This window comes from Stigmatopora argus, chromosome 22 (assembly GCF_051989625.1).
Source record: "Stigmatopora argus isolate UIUO_Sarg chromosome 22, RoL_Sarg_1.0, whole genome shotgun sequence".
Lineage (NCBI taxonomy): Eukaryota > Metazoa > Chordata > Actinopteri > Syngnathiformes > Syngnathidae > Stigmatopora > Stigmatopora argus.
Window position 1 is genome coordinate 5427184 of NC_135408.1, and position 27151 is coordinate 5454334.

General features: G+C 38.9%; 3 protein-coding genes across 4 annotated transcripts; 1 reads left to right on the top strand and 2 right to left on the bottom strand.

Moving 5' to 3' along the window:
• Positions 1 to 297: 297 nt before the first annotated feature.
• On the top strand, positions 298 to 4326 carry LOC144067926 (uncharacterized). Its single transcript, XM_077592013.1, has 2 exons — positions 298 to 879; positions 1373 to 4326. Exons 1-2 carry the CDS (start codon positions 643 to 645, stop codon positions 3284 to 3286), a joined length of 2151 nt encoding a protein of 716 aa, XP_077448139.1. The 5' UTR covers positions 298 to 642; the 3' UTR covers positions 3287 to 4326.
• On the bottom strand, positions 4069 to 22789 carry ttc3 (tetratricopeptide repeat domain 3). Of its 2 annotated transcripts, none has more exons than XM_077592009.1 (44): positions 22517 to 22789; positions 21969 to 22113; positions 21838 to 21883; positions 21593 to 21752; positions 20790 to 20871; positions 20348 to 20401; positions 20123 to 20258; positions 19593 to 19681; positions 19383 to 19477; positions 17428 to 17490; positions 17301 to 17355; positions 17043 to 17196; positions 16645 to 16705; positions 16451 to 16559; positions 16276 to 16312; positions 16144 to 16205; positions 14601 to 14756; positions 14436 to 14516; positions 13655 to 13764; positions 13443 to 13569; positions 13249 to 13368; positions 13081 to 13179; positions 12864 to 13003; positions 12673 to 12791; positions 10950 to 11261; positions 10615 to 10872; positions 10497 to 10537; positions 10071 to 10121; positions 9938 to 9999; positions 9724 to 9873; positions 9197 to 9563; positions 8442 to 8510; positions 8223 to 8372; positions 8015 to 8154; positions 7873 to 7941; positions 7691 to 7787; positions 7488 to 7591; positions 6016 to 6094; positions 5854 to 5946; positions 5639 to 5778; positions 4905 to 5010; positions 4752 to 4838; positions 4577 to 4669; positions 4069 to 4513 (listed from the first exon to the last, which is right to left on the bottom strand). In XM_077592009.1, exons 2-44 carry the CDS (start codon positions 22047 to 22049, stop codon positions 4403 to 4405), a joined length of 4815 nt encoding a protein of 1604 aa, XP_077448135.1. In that variant the 5' UTR covers positions 22050 to 22113; positions 22517 to 22789; the 3' UTR covers positions 4069 to 4402. The 2 variants fall into 2 exon arrangements, with proteins under 2 accessions (XP_077448135.1, XP_077448137.1); XM_077592011.1 differs by having other exon boundaries at positions 21969 to 22057; positions 22517 to 22788.
• A 690-nt stretch (positions 22790 to 23479) lies between these two features.
• Positions 23480 to 27093, bottom strand: LOC144067932 (uncharacterized). Its single transcript, XM_077592018.1, has 4 exons — positions 26869 to 27093; positions 26123 to 26450; positions 25111 to 25413; positions 23480 to 24357 (listed from the first exon to the last, which is right to left on the bottom strand). Exons 2-4 carry the CDS (start codon positions 26432 to 26434, stop codon positions 23881 to 23883), a joined length of 1092 nt encoding a protein of 363 aa, XP_077448144.1. The 5' UTR covers positions 26435 to 26450; positions 26869 to 27093; the 3' UTR covers positions 23480 to 23880.
• Between the last annotated feature and the right edge of the window lie 58 nt (positions 27094 to 27151).

A 27151-nucleotide genomic window follows, 5' to 3' on the forward strand; every position in this document is an offset into this window, starting at 1 on the left:
TCGATATCAATGTCAGTCAATGAGTTAATGAGGACAGTTCCTCGCAAGGGTTAAAAAATAAAACCTCGTATGAAAGGGTTCAAAAGCAACTTTTCCATTTTATATGGAAATATTCATTATGGAAAAATCTGTAATTCATCTGTTTGATGATTAAAACTTTGACTTTTTTTTTCTAATTGGTCATTTCCCATTAAGTACACATGGCAAGGGGGTCTTCAGGTAGGACACACGCTGTTAAGTTTGACGAACTCTTGGGGGAAACAAACAAGAAAAAAAAAAAGATAAATAAAAAGAACACTTGGCTCACATTATTTAAAACGTGTGACGTAGTGGGAAAAACTCAAAAGAGCGCTGACATGTTTCTCCTAACTCAGTAGTTGAGGAAAGACAAGGGCACCACAACACAGGAAGTCAAATCGTAAATGAAGTGACGTCACGGCTGGTCATGGCCCACCACAGCAAGACGTCTAAAGTTCGCCGGTGATGTCACCTTTTGTACAAAGATCAAGCTTCACCGGGTGGATGAAATTTGACAGAACCACTCATGAATGCGCGACATTCTATATATAGTTCTGCGCAGCCTAAATGTAGTTAACCCGAACACGTGACGTCGCCTGTTCTGCCCACCGAAGCGACCCCGAGATGGAGACGGACCGTTTAATCAAGGTGGACGCCATCCTGGAGTTGGTGAAGTCCCGCTTCAATCTTGTCTCCTCGTCCCAGTGGGCTCTGCTTGTGTACGGGACCCCTGATTCGGAGACCAAAGCCGTCCTGGCCGACACCATCACCGATGTGATCCAGAGAATTTCTTCCGAGGTGGTGCGACAGCTCCAGCCTGCCATCACCGAGCACCTGTGCGGACAATCATCTCAGGCTCAGGTGCGAAAGGGGAAAATAATTATTTACTTTAAAAAATATATATATATATATATATATTTACAATTCCGCAAATTAAAAACAGAAAAAGTAGTGAATCTAGATTAATAATTAATTTTAACTGCCAGTTACTCTACATAAAAGATAAATTGGCATATCACAAATTTTGTATCTTGTTTTTGGTTACTCTACAATGCATAAATCAAATTTTGTATCTTGTTTTTGAGATAGCTTTCTTTGGCTCAACATACATCAAGTATCAAAATATTTGATGAAGCTAACTAACATCAACTAACAAAAAAAAAAAAAAGATGACTGAAAACTTACCAGTATTGTTGCTTTTCACTGAAGATTCCTAAGCTTAGAATTACCTTCACCGGTTTGTTTTTGCACACACAATCCATGGTAAAATGTAGGCTGTAAAAGTATAAAAGCGGAGATATAGAGAAAACTGAAAAGAAAAAGAAAAACAGCACTAATAAATTCTACTTGGCAGGTAAGTAACGCCATTGACCGATGCAGTCCGAAGCTGAGCGAGTGCGTCACCGAGACCTTCGCCGCCGCCCTGGACCTCCCGCCTCAAAAGTACGAGGGCGCGACGGAACTCACCACGCTGGTGGAGTCCGAGGTGAAGCATCGGGTGACGTCGGCCCTGTCCGTGGCAAAGAATACCACCGAGTGGCCCAAGGACCCCATCCTCTTCATCCGCGGCACCATGTCCAGCGTGGGCAACCTGGCCTCCATCTTCCGTCAGGCCGTGGAGTACTTGAGGCACGTGTTCGCCAAGGCGCGAACGCCCTGCGTGGTGCTTTGCGGTCGCTCTGGCATGAAGGCCTGCGACATGACCGACGCCGTGAGAGGGATCCTGTTGAAGTGGTCCAACGCCAGCAAGAGGGCCAAATCCAGCGAGAGGGAGAGCACGACGGATGTGTCGAAAGCCAGCAGGAGCACCAAAGCCAGCGAAATCGAGAGCTCCTTGGACGTGAGCGAACAATCGGCTAAAGAGAAAGCTCTGGTGGCGGCCATCGACATCACCAAAAGCATCATCCAGGAGCCCTTCCGCGGCTCGGGCGATCGCGTGGAAAGTCGCTTGACTCGCTTCAACCTCAATCTAAAGCTCATCTGTAACAAAGTCAAGAATTTCTTCAAGTCGCAGGAGAAAACCAGTCTGGACGGCGACGTCAAACTACGGCGATTTCGCTTCTTCAAGTTTGCGCGCATGCAGTTTGCGCGCATGCTGGGAGGACTCAAACGCGCCTTCAAGAACCAAGATGCGTGTCTGGTCTTCCTCAGGCTGGATCAGCCAAAGTCCCCCAGGGATTCCAAAGGGGGCATCTTCAGGTCCAGCACGCTACATGTCAGGCCTTCGCAGAATCCCGTCTTTGAGTTCGAGGCCATCCAGGACAGGGTGGCCAAGATGTTCGACGACCTTAACCAGATGGAGCCGGAAGCCCGCGAAGCCAAGGTCAAGCGCTACATCGACGAGAAGCTCCGGACCTTCTCCCAAGATCTCTCCGCCCGCCTGTACGAGTACATCATGTCGACTCAAAGCGAAGTCTACGAGGTACCCTCCAGCCGTTCCAACACGCCCTTCATGGACTCGGTCCTGTGGGGCCGGCGTGGGAAAAAGCACTGGGACGGCGGGCAGAAGTTCTCCCCCGAGGTCTTGTACGCCATGACCGAGGACGCGGCTTGGAGGTTCCTTCAACAGCTGCTCCTCTGGATAGAAACGGAGCCGCAAGGCGAGGAGACGTACGCCGACGAAGTGTCCGGCGCCGTCAGCGAGATCAACCAGCTGGTGGTCACGGCCCTCAACACGGGCGAAGACCAGATCACCCCCAAGAGCCGACGAGTGACCCCTCTCAAAGACGACGATGGCACGCAGAAAACCTTCTCCCAGGCTTCTGGCTCGCGTCAAACGCAATTGACCTCCCAGCGCTCGCCGCTCACCGAGGTCTCGGAGCCGTCGACCGACCCGTCGTGCAGGTGGGAACGCACGGCGTCCTTCAACCTGAAGATGACACGCCTCCTGGCGTACACGCTCGCCACGCAGCTGGGTCAGCGCCTTCCCAGGAAGTGCAAGCAGTCCCTGAAGACGGACAACCTGATGGTGGTGGTGGAGCATCTGTCGTGCAGGGCGGTGGAGGAAATCAGCCCGTCTTACATACGCAACATCGACACCATGGCTAACCTGGAGGAGGTGATCGCACCCGTGGTCAAGAAGATGCTAGCCCACTTTGGCTCGCCGAGTAAACTAATGGAGGCGGTGACGGAGGACGAGGCGTCTTTCGACGACGCCCTCTTCACGCTCCTCCAAAGTCAACTGGCCGTCCGCAGGGAGCGACCCAAAGGCGGCAAGGGCCTGGGCTTCTTCTCGTCCGTGGCCAAGCTGTGCTTTCGCTCCACGTGACCTACGTTCCTTCTTCCAGGAGGCGTTCCATAACATGACTGCTCAACTGCGCCTGTGTATAGAGTGTAGATATTTTTATCAGTGACGCGTAGTGATACCTTTTACTCACCAGGAACCCGGACTGTGACTTTTTGCAATTTTTGGTTCAGATGTGTCTCCACTTGGAAGACAGATACAATTAGCTACTCTTGAACACTCGGAAAGTTTGGACTCCGCGGGACGTATATATCATGTATATATTACAATAATACAAAGGAAGAGCAGCGATGGGAATTATTACCTCAATTTAACAGAGTAATACTGTGAGGGGTCGCATTTTAGCTCTTTATAGGGCACTTGTTGAAATCTTTCACTCGCGGCGTTAAACATTCGATCGCTTTACGGAGTTAAGCTTTTTCTTTATGACCAAAATTGGCCACTTTCCGGGTTCCATTTAGAAAGAAAAGGTACCACTATGCGTACATGTATCGTGGCTTTTTACAATACAACTTGGATATTTTAGCGTATTGTTAATATTTATTTTCTTGTAGGCTCGTAGCTTAGAGAGGGAACAAGTAGTGTTTTATACCCAACAATATGCCCTTATGCACTGCATGTTTTGGTATCGTACTACTGCATTTTCTAATGTATAAAATTAAGGAATAAGGGAAGTAAGTCATGTTCAAGACATTTCAGAATGTTTTTGCTTACAAGCAAAATAAGATCATTTTGATTGACAGAAAAAACAAAAACTTCTTTACGCACACACCAACTTGGAAAAGAACCGTGACCCAAAAACTGAGTAAAGAAATCCATTGTTTAATTTGAATGACTCTTCATTGGAGCACTGATGCACTTTAAAACTGAGGGGCTATCTGTATATTGTGCTCTGACACTCAAATGATAGAAGTATTGACCATATATGTATGTTTATATATGTGTATATATATTTATGTATATATAGATTTTTTTTTTGCCCGATTTAAAAAAAAAATGGAAAATGATCATGAGAGAAACTGAGTAAATTTGTACTTTGTGTGACAAATAAAAAAGCAATGGGATATTTGTTTGTTTGTTTTTAAAAACCACCTAAAAGCAAAAAGGGAACAATTAAAAAGAACAAGTTGAGATGGTGATTTAAGGGGCTTTGCGCCTGCAACTGCGCAGCGCGGGGAAGTCGTCAGGCGGCAAGGCAAGCTGGCGGCAGGTGGGACACGTGCTGTTGTTCATCATCCACTGCTTGATGCACTGGACACAAACACGACTTGAGTCAAGTTGCTGAAGCTTGAAGTGGGAAGACCGGCATCTCACCTTGCTATGAAACGTGTGTCCACACTCAATAACACGCCGATCATCTTGTCTGATTTCGTCAAGACAGATGATACAAGGGTCGTCCAAGTTTAACTGCAATTATTACAAGTACCTTTGAGAAACTCATTTTGACAAACCAGGCATTCTCAATAGAATTTTTTTTTTTTGCCCTTACTTCTCTGGGTTGGGCTGGTTTTTGGTATACTGTCTTCCAGCAGACCCGAGGCGGGTCCAAGTCCGGGGTTGCCATCGCAGTAGCCCCCTGAGGGGAAGCGGTCCAACGTAAGTAGTGAAGACGAGGTAAGACGATTGATTTGAAACGGTCTACCTGACTGTCCAAAATTTTCTGGCTCACAATGTTGACTACTTCCTGCAAGTTCAAGCTGCTGCCGTTCGACCAGCTCGATTCCTTGAAAAACTTCTTAAAGTCAGACCTAGAGGGAAGAAAAAGGCCAAAAACATCATTTTACAGTTCAAAGGTTTTTTAAGTGAAGAGCATCGGTGTCAAATTTTCTGCATTGTTTACTATTTTGAAACTATTAACAAAACCCGAGGATTTTTAATTTTTTTATAGATGGAGGTCTCTTATTCCATTGGCTGCCTATGATAGCAATTGACATCAAATCCAATCGAAGGTGGAGGGCTGTTCATTTGCTGCCAGCCCTCCCACTTCACATGGATTAAACGTCTACTAAAGACTAACAAATTATAAGCAGAAGGATAAAAGGAGTAACTTGATTGGATGTTTAGCATCTTTAACAGCACTGAAAAAGCTAATAGCAAATATTTTTCCTTTTTTTTCATATAATTTTTTTATTTAAAAGGGCACAAAGGCCCAAAACATTTAACAGTGGATTTAAATTGTTCTTTGTTTATCCTTTTAAAATGAAAATGTGAATAATATTTTTTTTCATTGACATTTTTTAAAAAAGGTGCTTTTTTTAAATGACTAAATACATGATCGTTTTAAAGAAAACTAAAACAACATTCTCTAAACATGTCATCGGTGCATCGGATTTCGCAGGCCACACCAAAATCATTGAAAAACCATTTGGTATTCACCTATTGTAGTTGGGAAACATGGTACCCAGTTGTTTTTCTGCCTCCGTAAGCATGATATTTAAGGCCAGTCTCCGAGTTTTTGGCTCCGACGCCGCCTGCTTCGAGGGCCCAATGCTAAGTGACGCTATTCCTGAACACAACTGCAAGGTTTGATGCAAGATACCAAGGTCAGGAAAGTGTCCAACAGTAAACAATTTTCTACCTCGACGCCTCACCGGAGAGACCTCTGTGTCGGTCTGGTTGACGCTAAGCAATTCCGTGACCCTTTTGCCATTTTTGACTTGCAACAGCTCCTTCTCGTATGAGGCCTGTGGATAAAATGACAGCCGTGAGCCATTGTATCAACGTCAGTGTACCATTTATGTCAACCTATGTACCCTAGTGGTGGCAATTTTCTGCTCCACTTCTTGTACTTTTGCCCTCGCGTTTGGTCTGTACGCTTCCAGTTGTGGAAATCTGCAATTTGAATTGAAATCAAAAGAAATATAGAACAGCATCACCTAAAACCTTTCCAGCTGCACTCATCGTTTATCATTTTGACACTACATTCAAAATGGAGGGGATGTCCAACATTGTGACCGGCAAACTATGGCCCGCAGGCCATATACGGCCCGTTAGGCTTTTTAATCCGGCCCGCCGACGTTGTCCAAATTATAGTAAAAATCAATGACCTCATTCATTTCCCTTCCCCCTGCAATACCCTCGTTTCCCCGATAGATGGCGAACTAGTCTAAAGTAAATTTGAAAATAAATTTTCACCTTTAATTGTGTCTTTTTTCTTACATTTCAATCCCCAGGTTTGATAAATTACATTGCGTGTCCAAATGCTCCTGGCCCAGCCCCTCTATCAAATTTTATTATCCATTCTGGCCCGCAAGTCAAAAAGTTTGCCCACCCGTCTTGTCCTTTAACCCTAGATTGGTAACCCTCTATTTCAGGGGTTACCTTTCACGCTTCTGAAATACAGCGTTACCATGGTTACCAGGGGGAAAAAGGGGTCCTAAGCAAGACGGTGCAATGAAGGGTACCCATTTTTCCCCCGGTAACCATGGTAACCCTCTTTCAGAAGCGTGAAAGGTAACCCCTTAAATAGAGTGTTACTATTTGTTGGGGTTATTCTGGATAATATTATAGATGTATGCATTTTAATTACTTTTGTATAAGAGTGTCTTTAATTTGAGACTGGGGCAAACTCGAGGTCACCCTGCTTGCTCCAGCTTGTTGACATAACACCTCACCCTCCAAGGACTGTTTACTGGGAGATAGACCTCGCAACCCAGACACCCAGATGCAAGTCGCAATGAAGATCTACGAAGAAACTCATAAATTGTTTTGTCTGGGACGCCGGCAGTTTACCTTACAAACAAATGATTATGCTTACTTCTGCAATTTCTTACGCAGTTGTTTTTTGGCAACACAGTTGTTTTTTTAACCTTCCAGGGTGTTATTCTCCTATGCAATTGTTTTGAATCAGATTACATGAAATGTTTTCCGTTTGTCGCGACTAAATACGATGAAGAATATACTGCACGTCAGAATGCTCAGGAAGGAAGGCGCGTTATGAGTATCCTCCTTGCAAGTTGTAATCAGTTATGTTGAAAGATGTCTTCCAATTTTAATTAAATATGACTAATAATTATTTAATGGTATTAATCATTATTCCAACACTATTCTAGGGTTAAGACGGAGACAATTCAAGGATATGTATGGTATTTTGGCTCAGGAAAACTCCACTTGTAAATAAAACATGAACCTTTTGGTTGACATGACTCATATTTGGACACCAGGTCCGTTTCTATAAGCAGCAAAAATATCCACCTGTTCTAAAAAGGGTTAAAAACTTCCTTACCGCTGCACATTTTCATCCAACTTGGTCAGGAAAATCTTGGCATCTTTGAGTTGAGTGTTGAGGCCGTAAAGACGCTGATCCCAACTGGTTTTCAACACGGACAACTGAGGAAGCAAATTAGGGAGTTTTGTTCTTTCACTTAAAAATAGATTTCTCCAAAATAAAAAGGAGATAAGCCCCTAAACATTTTTTGAAAAGCTTACTTGGGAGGCATGGGACCTGCTCGTCGCCACAGCTACGGAGTTTTTGTAGCGTTCGATTTTATCCTCGAGACTCATCTTCTCAGCTGCTAAATGGTTACTTGAAAACGGAATTATAACAAATTATACGTATCCAGTAATTGACGATAACAAGAGGTCTAACCTATTTGAAAACTAAAATGTACCTGAGCTCCAATAATTCACTGAACTTGGCTTTATAGCAGTCATTTCCTTTTTTAATTCTTTTGGTGAGACTGCGTAAAATCAAATAAAACCTGAAGTTTATTAAAGACATTTCAAATTTTAGGCTCTGTTGGATTTCCGTACCTCGCATTTTCCCCTACTAATTTTTCCGTTTCCATTTTGAGGGCCTTCAACTCCTCCTGGTTGGCCGCCTTCTCTTTTTGACCATTCTTGACCTCTTCCTTAAGCTTCTGCTGGAACATGGTCAACTCTTTGTGGGTGACCTTAACAGGAAGTACAGGAGAGAGGGTAATTAGAGATGCGCCAGATACACCAAATCCGCATTTCTTACTGTTGTTTTGGTACTGATTTCTTGGATCTCTTTGTTCAAGGACTCCAAGGTCACATGGTGCTTCTGATCCACTTCCTCGCTTTCTTTTTGTATTTGCCTTATATAATTATCCATAACTCTAATGCTCTTTACTTTGTTGTTAATGTCACCCTGGAGAAAAAAAGACAGTTAAATGAGTTGGTATGACATCTGGATGATAACTTATACACAAGAACTCACATGGACGCTCTCATAAGGCTGCAAAGGTTCCGTGTTTATGGCAACGCAGTTTTTGATGGTTTGATATGTCTGTGGATGGATGGAAAAAGTGCAGTTTTATTGGATATTTCAATTTTATTGGATATTTTTTCCAGAATTTTCTAACCAATATAGTCACTAGCAGCAAGTTTGTTTCCTACGGCACCAGAAGAATCATTTTCAATTTGACACTTACTCAACGTGACAAGGTATTTCCTCTTTTAAGCACATTAGATCTAACAAACATGGCGGAAATGTGCGTGATAGGATCCTATCTTTATCCATTTTTTTCTTTTATTATTAAAAAAGTTGATTCAAAGTTACAATCTATTCACTCAGATTTCAGCAGAAAAAAAATCATTTGTCAGTTAAAATACGTGAAAACATAAAAAAAAAATTTTTTTAATTACATTCGTGACTTTTTTTTGCCAGAAGCCTTTAGGAAAAAAACTATTCTTGATTTTTCAATTTAGATTCCTTTTTTTAAATATATATTTTTAGGGAACACAAGCTTTTTTGCCAGAAGCCTTTAGGAAAAAAACTATTTTTGATATTTCAATTTAGATTCCTTTTTTATATATATATATATATTTTTTTTAGGGAACACAAGCTAAGCATTTATTTGAAATCCATACAGCACAACTTTAAAATCTCATTTGTTGACTAAATTTTTCTGTTTTGTTACAAACAACTTATCATTTAAGTTTATTAAAAAAAATGAAATGTTTCCATCTTACCTGTACTTCTGCATCTTTTTTGCAGGATTCATCGCTAGTATAAAGATCCATAGATTCTTGCTTCTTGATTCCTTCGTCCATATGAATACTTTTATCGGGCACCACGATATTAAGATTCATGGGTGATGATGCGTCAGAAGATTTTGAGCAGTGATTGCTGAAGTCATGTAGGACGACCGCGTGCTCGGCCAGGGCGACGAGGGCGCCGAAGCTTATGAAGCGAAGGGATTGCTCCAGGAAGCCTTTAATGCCTCCTGCTTTTTCAATTTTAGCCAGAGCCTCAGGTGGGAAATTTTCCATCTCTCCCAACAGCAACGGGTCGTCAGCATGGAGAGGGCCATGTTTCTTAAGAATCTGTGCGAAGTAACTACATGGAGAAGAAAACATTATTTTTAAAGTGAGCTTGTAGTGAATAATTGCTGCCAAACCCCTAGTCAAAATGGAGTGGATGGCAATCGTCGCCAATGGCAGCCAAATTTTCTCTCCGTCAATGACTGTCACGCCGAGTAGGCACGGCTCGCACTCACCTGTATAAATTTTCCTCGATCGGATCCGGATTGTTGTCCAAAAATGTCAAATTTGTGCGTTTGGTTCTATTGTACTGTTCCTCAAAGTTGGCCACCTGGACTTCAAGGTTTCTGGGAACCCTGAATGGATTGTTCGGGTCAAGGGAATATCTGTCGAGTAAAATGATCATTAGTCGATGGATTTTGAAATTTTGGAATTAGCAATGTAGCTTACATTGGCTCTTCGTGGTCCCCTTCATATTCTTCTGACCTTGGTACATTAAGCCTTTCTACAACCTGAGAAGTTTGATACATTTAACAATGGGCTCATTAAGGACCACCCAATACAATAAATGACTCAGCCTTACTCTTTGATTCTTCCTCTTACGACCTCGACTTTTAACGTTAGCAGGAAAGCTCTGAATGAGAGATGTCAAATGGAAAAAAGGATTACTTGACAGAGCAGACAATACAGTGCAGAAGGCTAAAAGTATCTATTTTTCAGAATTTAAGCCACTACTTTTCTCTAGCCCTCATTTATGGATTTTTACAGGCTGATGAGCATGCTTACTTGAGGCTAATAATGGCTAATTTTTTTGAACGAACAGGCATCAAATGCGCTAAAACCAAGCTAGCCGGCTGTTAACTGATTTATATATTGAAGAGGACACCATCTTTCGAGTTAACATCTTAATAAGCAATACTAGCAAGTGGACTTTTCGTCGGGTGTGGCTTTTATGTAATGGAATGCTCCATAGCGCAGAATTTAGGGTAAGGACTCCTGTGGTGCTTACATTTTGATTATCAGACTTTTTTAAAACTGCACAATGTCCATCTGAAACAAAGAACAAAAGAGAATCACATGATGGCATCATGGGGAAAAAAATGACGTTTCATGACACGCATACATACCAATCATATCAAAATATTTATCCAGTGAAGCGTTACAGGAGACATAAAGATCTTTATGCTCCTCTAAAGTCCAGATAAAAATTCTCATTTCATGCGGCAGGGTCTGCTTAACATAATTAATCAGCCCGTTGCCTGAAACCAAATTGGAGCTACTAGAGATCATCTCCTTTAAAGGGACAAAGCTCAACAGCGGGGTCAAGTCGAGCTCATCTAGGGAGTCTGCGTTGTGTTCGATGAAGGACTTGGCAGCCTTCAGATCTTGGAATACAAGACAGGAAACAAGTTATTCGAGACGCAGATGCAATCTAATCCTAAAAAAAGAACCGAGTTTTCACCTGCATCGTTGAGCCGTCCCGCCCATTGGCTGAGCTCCGGATTAATTTGCAAAGTGCTCGACATTAGATGGATGAAGATGCGTGCCCAAACTCGGTTCTTTCTTTCCAGGAGCAACTCCACAGCCTTCTCTAGAGGCTCTTCTTCCCAGTTGAGCATCTTGCTGGCAAGGTGGTCCCCCCGTGCCGAGTCCAACTCCAGCCAGGGCCTCAGGCTGGCGCTCACGGCAGACCCGCTGAGACCCGTTTCCTGGCGGAATAGCTGCATCATCTGGTGGATTTGCAGGAGGACTCGATCTTGGTACAACCGCCATGCTAGAAAAGGACATGTGTCATTTACTCTTTATCGGGCATTCAATGAACTCAGTGTCTGCAATTAACCATGGTAAGCATCCCATCCATTTTGACTGGGAAGACTAGTTGATATCATTCACTTCAATGGCACTCAAATATAAGATTTTATTTCATCCCGTATTCGGGAAATTCCCTTGGTTGCAGTCGCAAGCACAGACACAGAAGACATTGTAGACCTAGGTAAAAAAAAAACTGCTACTGTTATTAGTGTTGTTTAATCAAGTGTACAATATAGTCCATAGTCAGTGCATTTCAGTTTTTATTCTTTATACGAATATATTTAAAAATAATGGTTTTTTTTTTTTTAAATGATTGGGACGTCTGATCAATATGAGGAAAACACATTTTAGGTTATGTGTAATGTTCGAGATCGGTTTTACAAAAAACGCACTTAAAAAAAAATCCCGTCCAAAAGTTGTTATACGCCGTCGTACACAATTTGAAATGATCAAAAAACGTATAAAATACGTGAAAACCGTATAAATTGACAGGTATGTGATGTTGCTCACACTGGTTCTCAGTGTACTCAGGGAGGTTGTCTGTATGTCCAGACATAAGAAAAATGAGTGGGAACACTCATATGTGGGCTATACTTTTATACCAAATCTTAACACTGATGCTTAATATGACTCAAAACGTGATGTTTTACCACCTGCTCATGAAATTTCACTGATTAGTTTTACCTTTCAGTATAATGTTAGTACTCAACCTTAAAACTATGTGTATGTATGTATATGTATATTTATATGTATGTATATTTATATGTATGTATATGTATATTTGTATGTATGTATATGTATATTTATATGTATGTATATGTATATTTATATGTATGTATGTATATTTATATGTATGTATATGTATATTTGTATGTATATTTATATGTATGTATATGTATATTTATATGTATGTATATGTATATTTGTATGTATATGTAGATTTGTATGTATATTTATATGTATGTATATGTATATTTATATGTATGTATATTTATATGTATGTATATGTATATTTATATGTATGTATATGTATGTACGTACGCACACACATATATAGATATATATACGTATATATATCTATATATATGTGTGTGTGTGCGTGCGTACGTATATATATATATATTTATATATATATATATATATATATTTTATATATATATATATATTTATATATATATATATATATATATATATATATATATATATTTTATATATATATATATTTATATATATATATATATATATATATATATATATATATATATATATATATATATATATATATATATATATATATATATATATCAGCATCATGCAAAAGTGAAAGCATCCTTCCATGTTAAAGATATAGTGGTGATGGCCAACTACTGTACCGTTTTGTTGAGGCTTCTTAATGGTATTGATTTTGGGCACTTGAGTCTCATCGCTGCCGCCAACCTTTTTTTCCAAGCTTTTCTTATTTTCTCTTTTAAAACATTTCTTCTCCTTCACACTGGAATGAAAACATGCTTTTTATGTTTGACAACTTCATTTAATATCAACTTGATCAACATTCAATCCTCACCCCTTAGACTTCTGAATGACTTTTGTTTTTTTTGGACTCTCTGCCACTCGGTCAAGGACAATCGTATGTTTCACCAAACCCGTTTGGTCAATCATTTTGACAGACGAGATTACGCCAGAACAGTCCGGAGTTGGACATGGCTGCATATTGTGGGTAAGACAAAATGAATAAATTTGTTGAATGTCCTCAGGAGCACTGTACCTTTAAGAGACATTACCGTGTTGCTTTTCTCAAAAGACTCCGGCTTATGCGCTTTCCAGCAAGCATTGTGGTATTCAATGAGACACTCCTGGCTGCACTTCAACTGAACGAAACCCTGGGAGGTGCAGGGAAAGTGTCAGTGTTTTATTAGCACCACAAAACGGCTCTGGACGTGGACACTTACTTTAGATTCCGGGTCGGTGAGATACATGTTTTTGCAAGGGCCGAGGCAGTTCTCCAAACGACAAACGCCATCGGGTTGAGGAGGATATTTGCACGAATGTATGCAGTCTTCTAGAATTTTCTAAAGCCAAAACATTGAATAGGAATCAGAAAAAGTTGCGCACTATGCATTCGCACTGAGCGTTGTAAACTTACTTCAAAATATTCCGGATCGGTCTCTTTAACAATTTCTTTTGTTAGCGGCCAGGTTAGTTTACACGGGATTATCTGATTCTTCACAATCTGCAAGGAATCTTGAAAATATCCCTGCGCGACTGCAAACCTGACAGCAAGATCAACTTTAAAATACTTCAATTCAACGTCAGACAAATTCACATCAGATTCTTTAACATCAATTGTCACCGTACTTGTTCTCTCGTTGGTAAATTTTTCCATAAGCGTAGTAAACCAGACACTGAAAACCCCTCTCATCATAAGATTGAATCTTCTCCAGGAGTTTTTTTGCTTCTGTGAGCTTCTGTTGCACAACGCAAGAAAGCAAACACAAGCATTGGTGAAAAATGGATTGCACATTAAAATTTTTTTTAAAAAAAATTAAAAAAAACACCACAGGAATATGTGCTAAAATTAGGACTGGGCAATTACATGCCTGTGAAAAAAAAGTTTCTTATGTTTTCAGTACGGTGGGCAAGGGGTGAGTGCGTCGGCCTCACAGTTCTAAGGTCGAGGGTTCGATCCCAGGTGGGTTTGCATGTTCTCCCCCGCTTGGGTTTTCTCTGGGTGCACCGGTTTCATCCCACATTCTAAAAATATGCATTGTAAGCAAGGTTGAAGACTCAAAATTGCCCCTAGGTTTGAGTGCGAACATGATTTGTTGTCCTTGTGCCCTGTGATTGACTGTCCAGAAATTCAGGGTGTCCCCTGCCTGCCTGGTGCCCATAGTCAGCTGGGATAGGCTCCAGCACCCCCGTGACCCTTGGAGGATAAGCAGTTCAGAAAATGAATGAATGTTTTCAGTACAGAAATACAAAAATACATGATAAAAATAAGGTTTCCAATTTGCTATCGTTTTTAAGGCTAAATTACCCAGTCCAAGCTCCAATGATATACATATTTTCTTAAATAAAATAAAAAAAAAGGTATCTCACAAAGAAGAATCCTGATACAAGTTCCGAGCTTTTTAGTTACCTCAAGCTTGCCGATGACAATCAGGGCAGACACGCAGCCATAAAGCAACAATAGCTCGTCCAGTGGCGAGAAAATGCCATCCTGTTTTTTAGGGGGGTTCAAAAACAAATTGCAGATACATCAAAACAATAAACCTCTCCAGCAGCACCGTAACATCTTGCTCACCTCTAATTTGTTGCATTCCAGGTGCTCCAGCACATGCCTGAAGCCTTTCTCCGCATTGTAACCGATCTTGCTGCTGAGAGCATCACAAGCGTTCTTTATCATACCTCTCAACTCCTCTTTGCAAACAGGGGTTTGCGTATTGGGGTTGAACGGCTTCTAGAGTAAAAACCAATTGCAAAATTAAAGCAATAAACGGCTTGTTCAAACGACCAAGTGAAAAGTAGAATATTTAAAGCCCCATTATCACAGATTTTACACAAAATTAATGACATGATGGAAGGTAACAATCCACCAGGGGGGGGAGGGGAGTGTGAGTCAAAAGGAAAACAGAAGTCCAGACTCTCCATCACGTGACGAGAATTTTTCTTCAGAATACGAAATTGAAAGTGAGTGTCAGAGAACACGATTGCAGGGAGATTCTACCATACAAGTTCAAACTGGAGACAACATTAACACTGCACAAGTGAAAGAGAGAGGAAAAGAGACATCAGATTTGGCTGCCTACTGAATAATAAATATCTTATTTATACTTCTTGTTGTGGCTCATTAAAGTCCAATCTATCAAATTCATTCAAGTACCTAATGAGGTAATAGTGGGTCTTATAATCAAACAGGAAGACCTCATCTAGACTAATTTCTTATCTTGTACTTGCACTAAAACTTCATAGGCTGCTAACCAGTTTAGTCACTTATTATTCCCGACTACTTATTTATGTGACCACTTATTTATCTTGACTACTTATTTATTGATTAAATATGGTGAAGCTTTAAATGTAATTATACTTGTATAATGACAATACATGTATTCAATTCAATGACCCATCAAAGTGTTCAGAATTCACTGTAAAGATATCTGGCGTCATATAGTGGTAAGAATTCGAATCAATACGGTATTACCCCTTAGATAAGGGAGAAAATAAAGATTCCAACCCTAAAAATGACCACTCTCAAGCGCAACCATTTATTAACGATTGTCAAAGTAAGAAGGAACTAGAGAAAATAGGAATACACTGTTGCTGTACCTGTACAGGTGTCAGATGTCAGGCTCTTTAACAAAACAAATGGCTGAATGTTAAGACCAACCGTATGTATACATGTATGTACATATATGTGTATGTATGTATATGTATATATTTTTTTCAGGAAGACGCTTATTTATTTATATATTTATTTATTCATATATTTATGTTAATATATGTATTTATTAATTAACTTATTTATTACCTATTTATATCTAAAATGTATTTTTCTGTGTCTGTATTCTCATCCTCTTGCTATTGTGACAAGGAAATTTCCCGAATACGGGATGAATAAAGTTATCTAATCTAATCTAATTATTATTGGGCTGACTTCATTCTTTGTCCGTGACTCAAACTAAGCCCGGTTGACTTTCTACATTAAAGAAGCACTAAAGTAATTTTCTGATATTTTAAACTGTTTCATGTCGAAAATAAGTGGCAATGGAAGTGTGTGCCCTGCGCCTTTTGTTTAATCTTGAGACAAAGAAGAGTCTTAGCATCTGTTTGTGTGCATTCGTTCTTACCTTGGGTTTCTTAGGTGTGCTGAGCTGCTTTTTAGCCACACCTGGTGTTGTCTTCTCTTTAACTGTGTAAAACACATTTTTTAACTAGCAGTGAATGCTCGTGTTCGCCAATAAATCCAAGCTGAAACATACCTGGGTTCTTTTCCATGTTCATTCTCTCACCGGTGCCCTGGAATGACAGGACCAAAATGAGTTAGATCATTTAGTACAACAACGTCACAAGTATTTAGAGTCCTAAATGGGCGTGTCTTGAACCATTGTGCGACTGAGTGCGTAGTTCAGATTAGAATACGGGTGGATTAGTCACCTTGCACAGGTCATTGCTTGCATTATTGTTTTGCTTTCGACGGCCATTGTCGTGGCATTTTGCTGTCGTGGTTTCCACTCGTTTGGACTTACTAGCAGGCTCAGGTTTCCTGGGAAGGAAAATAAGTATTGTATAAGTCTCTGTATTGTTACAATATTATCAAATGTTTTCAAAATAGGTACAGAGGACCCTACATTGAACTTTCATTTTTCTTCTGCGATTCAGCAGCACTGGGAATATTTTGAGAGGGCCCCACTGAAAAGGAAAACATAAGTTTTGGAAGAATCTTTGTGTTATTCATTCGATTACATTTCAACTTTAAATCAAAAACTAAATTACCCAGGACTATGAGTAGTTAGCAGTTTTACTTTCATGTTAACTGACATTAATTATGCCACAGGTTGTTTTTGAAAGATATGTATTCATTGTGACTGTGACGTCACCAGATTAAAATTTTCAAATTAAAAGCAATTTTGGGAGATACTTCAGTAGATGAAAAAAAAAAAGTATTCATGGCTAATGTTATTCTTGATTTGGAAATAAAAATGGAAGAAATGAAGGATACACGGCAGTGCATTTAAGTCATGTGTACCTTTGATTTCATTCTGAAACCTCTGACGTTGCTGCTCAAGCTCTTTGACAGCCTCGCTGTCATGCTGGCACAGATCTTGCGCCGCCGTGTTAGCGCAGAAGGCCCACCGGACTTCGCCTAACATGAATAAAGCCTCACAGTAACGGTAGTGACCCTAAAAATTAAAACGTGGCCTTTGTTAGTCAAAACAAAAAGACAAATATGTGATTTTAGCAGTTATGAAACACATGACACGGCTGAAGTAGGGGGGAAAAGTACCTTAAGCCAGGTCGGTTTGATCAAAATAGCCAGTTTTCCATCAAAAGCAGCTTCTCTATTAAAAAAAAGAGAGGAAGTTTTCACATTTTTGTTCTTTAAAGAAAACAGCACATGCACATGTACTTACAAATATTTCTTCAAGCGGATATAGCAAAGCGCCCGGTTACCAAAGTTGATGTGATTATAAGGCCTAATGGATGAGAGAGAATTTATTACGGTGCACTTATTCATGGTTAAAACAGCATTATACACACATTAGCTCATCTAAAAAGTTGGAGGTGGCAATAATGCACCATTTGGTTGGTTTTGCAACTACTTTTATAATTTTTCTTCATGTTTCCCATCTTAAAAAAAAGCTCCCTCTTACATACAAATACATATATATACATATATATACATATGTATACATATATATATACATATGTATACATATATATACATATGTATACATATATATATACATATGTATACATATATGTATACATATGTATACATATGTATACATATATATACATATATATACATATATATACATATATATACATATATATACATATATATACATATATATACATATATATACATATATATACATATATATACATATATATACATATATATACATATATATACATATATATACATATATATACATATACATACATATACATACATATACATACATATACATACATATACATACATATACATACATATACATACATATACATACATATACATACATATACATACATATACATACATATACATACATATACATACATATATACATATATATATATATATATATATATATATATATATATATATATATATATATATATATATATATACACACACACACACAAATACATATACAGTGGTACCTCGAGATCGCAGGAGCTTCTTTCTTTAGAAAGAATAACAGGAAATTGAGCTTACCCACGTATTGATTGTGGGTAATGAAGTTTTATTCTGAGAAAGGTTGCCATTGCCTAAGGGTGTTGTGTGCACGAGTGTACTTCATTACCCAGAAAGCCCTCTTTTTGCCCGCGCATGCGCGTTGTGCGTTTCCTGGTCTTAGGAGAAACTCGTCTGAATTAATCGTTCCGTGCTCATAAATACTGTTATACACGAAAGATATGCAAAAAAGACCTGGCTTGGTCGCATCACGAAATTTTGATCGCATGACGGGCGAATTATTTGATCGAAATTTCCGCCGTAAGACGAGAATTTTGTATGACGAGCGGTCGTATGACAAGGTACCACTGTATATATATATATATATATATATATATATATACATACACACATATATATACACATATATATATACACACATATATATATATACACACACACATATACACACATATATACACATTTATACATATACATATATATACATATATATATATATATGTATATATATATATACACACACACACATATATACATACATATATACGTACATATATTCACATACATATATATACATATCTATATACATATACATACATATATACATACATATATACATACATACATATATACATACATATATATAAACACACACACACACATATATATACATATATACATACATATACACACACACGTATATATACATATATATGTATATATATATATATGTATGTATATATATACACATATATATACAAATATATACATACACGTATGTATATATATACACACACATATATACACATATATATACGTATATATATATAAATATACACATACATATATACATACATATAGACGTACATATACATATATATACATATACATACATATATATACATACACACACACACATAGATATATATATACATATATATACACACACACATATATATACATATATATATACACACATATATATATATATGTATGTACATATATATGTATATATATACATATATACACATATATACACACGTATGTATATATATATGTATATATATGTATATATATATATATATATATATATATATATAAATTATGTATGCCTAAAATATATATAATATGTAAGCTTTAATTGGCTGGGAGAAAACTTACAAAGCTTTGATGGCTTTGGTATAAGCGTTTACTGCGTCTTGGTAATTCTCGCTCTGAAAAAGTGTGTTGCCACATTTCTTCATACATTCACTTTCCTGGATGAGAATCACAAAAGTGGTCATTTAAAACACTCACTGACATTAAAGGCAACAGACCAGATCCAATTGACTGTTTACCGCCGTCAATGGCAACCAATGAGTGAAGGCTTACCCTTTGAATCTCCTCGGGGTACTTCAAATTTAACATTTCATAATTTTTTTTTGCGCTGTGTTCCACCATATCAAGGAGGTACGTCATGACTGGAAAAACACAAAAAAGAGCATATTCGTTCACAGCAATTTTACAATTTTTCCAAACCTTGCCATGTTGACTTAAAATAAGAGGACATTTTTCCTTGCTAAAGCAACTTTTGCTCTAAGGATTTTACCTGTAATATGAGAATATTGATTTCACACAATTGACAATTTTGAGCCACAAAATCAAGTTATGTCTCTGAAATTTCAAGTTAGTGCTAACCAAGCTGTGAAAATATTTGTTTGGAGGCCAATAACCAAAATGCATTTGCAGTAACTGTTAAAAAAAAGAATGATGGAAGCCATGAACTTCATTTTATATTATTTCATTTATCAATTGATTGCAAGTCAAAGCAAAAATGAAGAAATAAAGCTGAAGGAGACACTCGAAAGTCAAATGGGTGAAATTGACAGAAATAAAATAAAAAACATACAAAGCCGGCTTACAGTCTTGGAAGATATCGCTCAAAAATGAATAGGAGGAGAGATCGTCTGGGCACAGTAGACAGACACAATCAGTGATGTTTTCTCCCCCCGTCTCCTCCAGCCACTGGCACCCATCGAACAGAGCCACTGGCAAACACTGAATCCACGCATACACAAGCCAAAACACCCAATCAAATTTTCCACTGCAACAGTTAACAGAATGTCAGGCAAACACTTCAGACTTACCCTTTGAAATTTGAGATTAATGGATAAGAAATGATGCATTTTTTCTTTTGTCAACTAAAAAACAAGGCAAAGAGAAAAAATCCAGACTTGAAACATTTGACTCCAGAGCAGGGCAACGTCAACATTTCTGTTCAGTTTATAGTCAAAAGTGACATAAAAAGCCAACTTTTACGAGTCCGATAAAACCAAAAGTTATGGGGGGGGGGGGGGGTGAAGTGGGCTTGAATTAAGAAACAATGATAGAATGTGTTTTATTTCAAATCCATCCTTTAGTTAGTCGTAAAAACACTCTACTGATCTATGGTTCCTAATATGGCAGATTGTCAAAGTGCTGCTACGTGCTCATGTCTGCCAATATGCCGTTCAAAATTTCATTTTTCTTTTCTGTCAACCTGTAAAGAAGACAAGAGCATTTGATTGCAGAACTAAAGCTTGGACTTACCGTTCCGACTTCAATTGCTTTGAGAATTGAGTCTAGGGCTTCAATTTTTGTCAGCATCTTCAAACTCAGGATGGTGGGATTCCTTTACGGGAGACAAAAAAAAAAAGAAAATGTGTGAATAAAAAATAATAATATTGAACAGACCATTAGAGAAGGCTGTAAACCAGGGGTGTCAAAGTCAGTTACTTTTTTCCCCATCACTTCCATTTTAGGCTATTCACAGGTTACTTGTGGTAATTTTGGATCATTTCCTAGAGATTCTGAAGGACTTTCCAGGATCCTTCTTGTTTTTCGGTTACTGATGATTTGGGGGGCATTCCCCTGTTAACTCATTGGCTGTCATAAAAAAAAAAAAGCTGTTTTGGCGGCCGGGGGCAAATGAAGGAATTTCGTTGCAGATGGAAAACTGAGCAAAGTGCAGTAGTGCACCCACTTGATCACACAACTCACAAACTTCTGGTTTTCCGGCAGCCGTGTGAAAAAAAAATACAGTCATACCTCGTCATACGACCGCTCGTCTTACAATATGCTCGTCTTATGACGGAAATTTCGATCGGATAATTCGCCCGAGATACGATCAAAATTTCGTGATGCGACCAAGCCAGGTGGCCATGTCTTTTTTGCATCTCTTTCATGTATAACAATATCTACGAGCACCGAATGATTTATTCAGACGAGTTCCGACCATGAAACGCACAACGCGCATGCGCGGGCAAAAAGAGGGCTTTCTGGGTAATGAAGTATACTCGTGCTAAATTCTACCATAATTTTCGGGATGCTTGTCTATTGTCTCAACGACTTACCTTGGATTGACCAGGCCTAGGGACGCACCCCAGGCAAAGCGAGCAACAGCTGGGTGCTGTATCACCAGGATGGGCAACCAGTAGCCGCAAAGTCTCATTAAATGGGCCCCCTTCTTTTTGACATCCACAGGGATTTGGTCCCATTCATCCTTCAAGTGAACTAAGCACACAAACATCACGGTGAGGGTTGTGTTGACAAGTACAACTTGGAAAGTAAACTACTATTTTTCATGTCGCAGGCTTACGTCTGATGTTGGCCTCAACCTGGTCAGGATGACTGTCAACAAATGTCTGTGAGTAAAATGAATACCAAAAAAGAAGGATGAGTCAGTCCTCTTAGATAAATATTTTTGCCTGATATGTGATTTCAACGCACCGTCATTACACTATGCACCAAAGAGGCCCTGTTGTCGTCATTATAAGATTCCCAGGGTTCGGAATCCGAGTCGGACATCATCACCGTATCTGGAGACAAAGGTCCAGACAGTGTGTGGGTTTCTTTTGGTAGCAAAGAATTTCTCCTTTGTGTATAAATGACAAGGGAACAAGTGCCAAGAAAACTTCAGTACAATTCAGTTGTATAGACCTTTGTAGTACTGTTCATTTGAATTGACTCTTTAAGAGAGGCAAAGTATTTTTGGTGTTGTATCATTTGAAACCAACTCAAATTGCAATCTGCATAAAAGGCAACTCTAAAAATGAGACATGCAGTTTCGCCAACTCCAGTTGCGACTGATTAAATTACTACAAAAGGTTGCTGTATAAAATAATACATCACTAATAATGCTGTCCATATACAAAGCATCCCATCGAAAGGTTAACGCATACCTGCCTTTATCCGGTTTCAGGCAAAAGGTAAGCCAACACTACACAGTCTGTTAGATCCGACTGTATTTTTTTTAATAAACATTGAAAAGAACTTACTGACTCGGAATGTGCGATTTTGGCTCCGTCGCATCACAAAAAAAAGCCGGAAATCATACGAACTGCATTTCTTACCACTCTGTTGGCGTCGACGGTAAAACCAAACGAGGTAACAGATAGCAAGACAACTCGTATACCTGACGGAAACTTTGTGTACTAAAATAAACACGGAAAATTCCTTAAAGTTTAACCTTCGTCGCACATAAATAAAAACCTGAATGCTTGCGCAGTTCGAAATTTCGACGCCCCCTTCGTATAACCGTTTGTAATAGAGACATGATGTATAAAAGGGACTAGATGCGGTGTCAGTAAACGGCGGCCATCTTAAAGCGGTGGTTTCCTCTGCTATGCTCTTTTGCAACGAACCTGCAGTGAGTGATTTTCCCTACTAACATACTCTTAACTTGGTAATATCTATTTAGAAGGTTTTGTTTACAACAAACTGTATTAACATGTCTGTGATTCGTGCTGGAGATAAACAAAATATATATAATCATTTTGAGTATGTAGTTAATTTTGTGTTAAGTTATTTTCTTCCTGACGATTATGAAAACTAAACTGTTAGAAAATCGATAGAAATTTGATCATTTTAAAGTACTTCATACTCCATTCACTATGTTACACCCATCGGAAGGCTCTGATGCAAAATGGCCGACAAGTGACAATGCTCATCCCTCGTTGGCTTTTTATAAATATGTTGTTTTAAAAACAGAGAAAATACAAAATTATTTTTATAAATAATTAATCTTTCCAAGTTCACTTAATGACACTCGAGTTAAAAATATATAATTAATAAATTGCAAAATACAACTGACAGACTGTGAATGGTAAACAAAGTGTAGCCAATGTAAAAACGGTAAAGATGGGAGCCAGTAATAATAAAATAACTAAACAAAGAAAAAATAAAAGAATAATACTTAATTTCACTTTCCTCTTTTAGAGACATCGACACGATGCTAGACATCACATCTTAACATTTTATTGAGCATATGATATATGATGTGCCAATCCCCAGAGGGGAAAGTAGCTTGAAAATTGTCTATAAATATAATCAAATATGAGCACGGATGGTAATTTTGTTAGTAAAAATATATGAAAAATAAATTTAAAAAATAATAATAAACACACAGACAGCCAGGAATTATGGGACTGAAAAACATTAGCAATGTTGGCCCAGGGACACTGAAGATATTTCCCAAATGTGAAATAGTTTTTTTTCTTTTGCCTACCATTAAGGATTATTATTATTATTATTATTATTAAATCTTATTTTTCTAGAGCTAGGAATTTCTGAGCATATATTCTAGCTTTGTTAAAAAAAAAAATCCAAATTTATTTAAGAAAAAAACCTGTTTCTCTCATTGTCAATCCACATCCACGATGTAGTCGATGTCGATCTCAAATGCATCAACTTGTGTGAGCAGTTTCTGGAAGACTTTTTGGGGGAATAAGAAAAAGCTTCTGCTGTTCTCCAGGTCCTGCGCATTTATGATCCGTGTGACAAGAGCTTGCTGGATAGCTGGAGACTCGCAGGGGTGATGGCGCACACCGTGAGACACGTTTCTCCCCGGCTCGATGAGCAGAAGCCCCTCTTTCCAGACAGATTCCTCATTTCTGGAAACTTTCCCATGGTGCGTCTCATTGAAGGACATTTGTCCGGATGAGGTCGTGTTTGTTGAACTACTTAACTGGGATGAGTGACGAGCGGGTGCCGATGGTGCGATTTCCCGAAGGTTCCTGTGAAGGTAGACAGTGTAACCCTGAACCAGACGGTTGAATGCCGTCTTGTAGGACAAGCGAAGGGACGCCGCCGAACCAAATGGCACAGAATGAAGACGAACCTGGCGAAACAATAAGGAAAGGCGGAATATCAGCACCACCCAGTCATGATAAATATTGAGGCTGTGGATGATTACTTATAAAAACAAAAGCAACAAAATGGGAATAAATAATATGAAAATGCCCGTGATCCTTGTGAGGATAAAGCGGTTCAGAAAATGAATCAATCAATTAATATGAAAATGTTACAATTAGGAATCTAAAAAAAAAAGTTTAAGTATTTCAAGAAACATGATACAGTCAATCTATTTAATTTAAAAATTTCACAACAACAAAAAAATCTTTAAAAATAAAAAATGGATGTTCTTATTAAAGTTCAGGGTGATTGATTGGACGCTTACTACAGTCAATTTTAATTAGTATTCAGAGTGTCCCCAGATTGTATAGGCTCCGGCACCCCCCGCGAACTTTGTGAGGATAAGCAGTTCAGAAAATGAATGAATCAATCAATTAATATGAAAATGAAAATGTTACAGTTAGGAATTTAAAAAAAAAAGTATTTCAAGAAACATGAAAATATAGTCAACCTATTTTATTTAAAAAAATTCACAACAAATAATTCTTTAAAAATAAAAAAATGTTCTAATTAAAGTTCAGGGTGATTGATTGGACGCTACAGTCAATTTTAATTAGTATTCAGGGTGTCCCCAGTTGGTATAGGCTCCGGTACCCCCGCGACCTTGGTAAGCAGTTCAGAAAATGAATGCATGAATATATCAAATTGAAAATAAAAAAGCAGAAATAAACATTCTGACCTGGTGTATCCTCATATGGAGATGAAGAGCAGCTCCAGTCAACCACTGCTGCATGGAAACTGAACTCATTCTCTTCTTGTTAATCATCCTGTGGTAATGGTCCAGCATTTCCAGTTTGAGCCAGTTGTCATAGATCTCAATGGTCTCGGCCATCGTTTCCCGGTCGTTGGCGAGGCCTGGGATCAGGCTCAGGTAGCTCTGTGCGATCCCGCCAATTCTTGAGGAAACTGCGATTCCAAAAAGCTTTCCGGATGGATTAAACAGAGGTGATTGACCGGCCTCTGTTGAACTGTTGCCTCTGACCTAAAAATATATATATATATTTATTCTGGAATGCCACAACTTTAGTCAACAAACAATTTCTGCGATGTATCTCAGCTGAATTTGGAAATTATTTTTCACATATGAAACAAACTATTTATCCCCAAAATGTGAGCAGCTATTTTTTATGTAACGTGACAATACGTATTTATTTGACACATTTTCATACTATTATCATGCAATTTGCACAAATTCAAATTTATTTCACATAACTCATGAATTATAATATGGGAATGCGATTTTTTTTTTTTTTTACAGAAAAGGTCACAACTCATGTCTTAAGTTTAAATTGTAAAGTTATGTTACGTTTGAGGTGGCCCGGTGGGCAAGTGGTGAGGGCGTCGGCCCCACGGTTCTGAGATCGAGGGTTCAATTTCAGGTTCGGACCTTCCTGTGTGGAGTGATCTCCCTGGGCTTGCGTGGTGGGTTTTTTCCGGGTGCATGAATAAATGTTACGTTTGCCATAAAGTCGTTAACATTGGCTGCCATTGACTGCAATAGGCGTCCAATCAATGTTGAGTGGGAGGGCTGTCAGCGACCATTCGTCGCCAGATCTTCCAGTCAAAATGCCTTTAATTAGATTAGATAACTTTATTTTTATATATCATATATTATTATCTAATGGCAGCCAACTGCTACAATAAAAATCTATTCTAAGAATAAAGTATCTTCCAAGGAAATTTCTACAAACCTGTTGGGCAACGTTGTCCAAAAGCATGGACAAAGCCAGCGCCACGATGCCGACGCCCCCGTGCGTGACCTTGGGGCCTTTCAGCTCTTGTTGAAGGCGGACACCAAACGTCGTCCGCTGTGTTTCGCTTAGGCCCCTCCGCAGCGAGGCGTACTGGTGTTGCAACGCCGGCGCCGAGTCCAGGGACAGGAAGGCCGCGAGGGCCGGGTCTAGTGAGATGTTGGGGATGGCGTTGGCATCCCGGGCCGCCAGGAAAATGTTCTGGACCGTGACCTGTGAAGGCAGGCACAGATTGTGGCCCAGCAGGATCATGGCTGGAGCGCAATGGCTGTGCGAGAAAACAACATGCGTTAGTCGGCATTATCTTTGACCTTGTGTTTGTTTACTTATGGTCTGCATGACGTAAAGTCGTCCGGTTGGTCGTTATTATACATCCCACAAGTGTTGGGAAATAATGACGTACTATTGGGTCACGGCCAAGAACGAAGTACTCAGAAGTAACCATGGAGGAAGTTGCATTTTCTGGGTGTATGCAAATAGCATTTAGAACATGTTAGCATTGGCTCTTGACCTAGTAGCAGGACGTCACATTTCTCAATCTAATCATGGAAGTTCAATAAGAAAAACACAGTCACGTGACAAAGTCTTATAAATTGCGGTGAATTAATACTGCGCACTGCTTTTGGGGGTAACGAGAATACATTTAAGTGAATAAATTGTAGTTTTTTTTAAATAAAATCACTTACCATTTTAAAGATAAATTTGCCACAATGTTAAAGTCTTATTTTTTGTGGGAAACGCGTAGTTTCCCAAGTTTAAGTTGCAAAGTATAGAACATATACCTTACAATTCACGGTCACAATATAGTACAAATTTGATTCTTTAAAAAAAGGAAAGCTTTGCGTAACGAAAGAAAACGAAACTACATTTTTTGCCAAACACGTCACTCTACACTCGAATCATTACTGCGCATGCGTGAAGGGTACGGCCATCTTGTGCGTGGGAGTGTGGGCGTGTGCATGTGTGTGG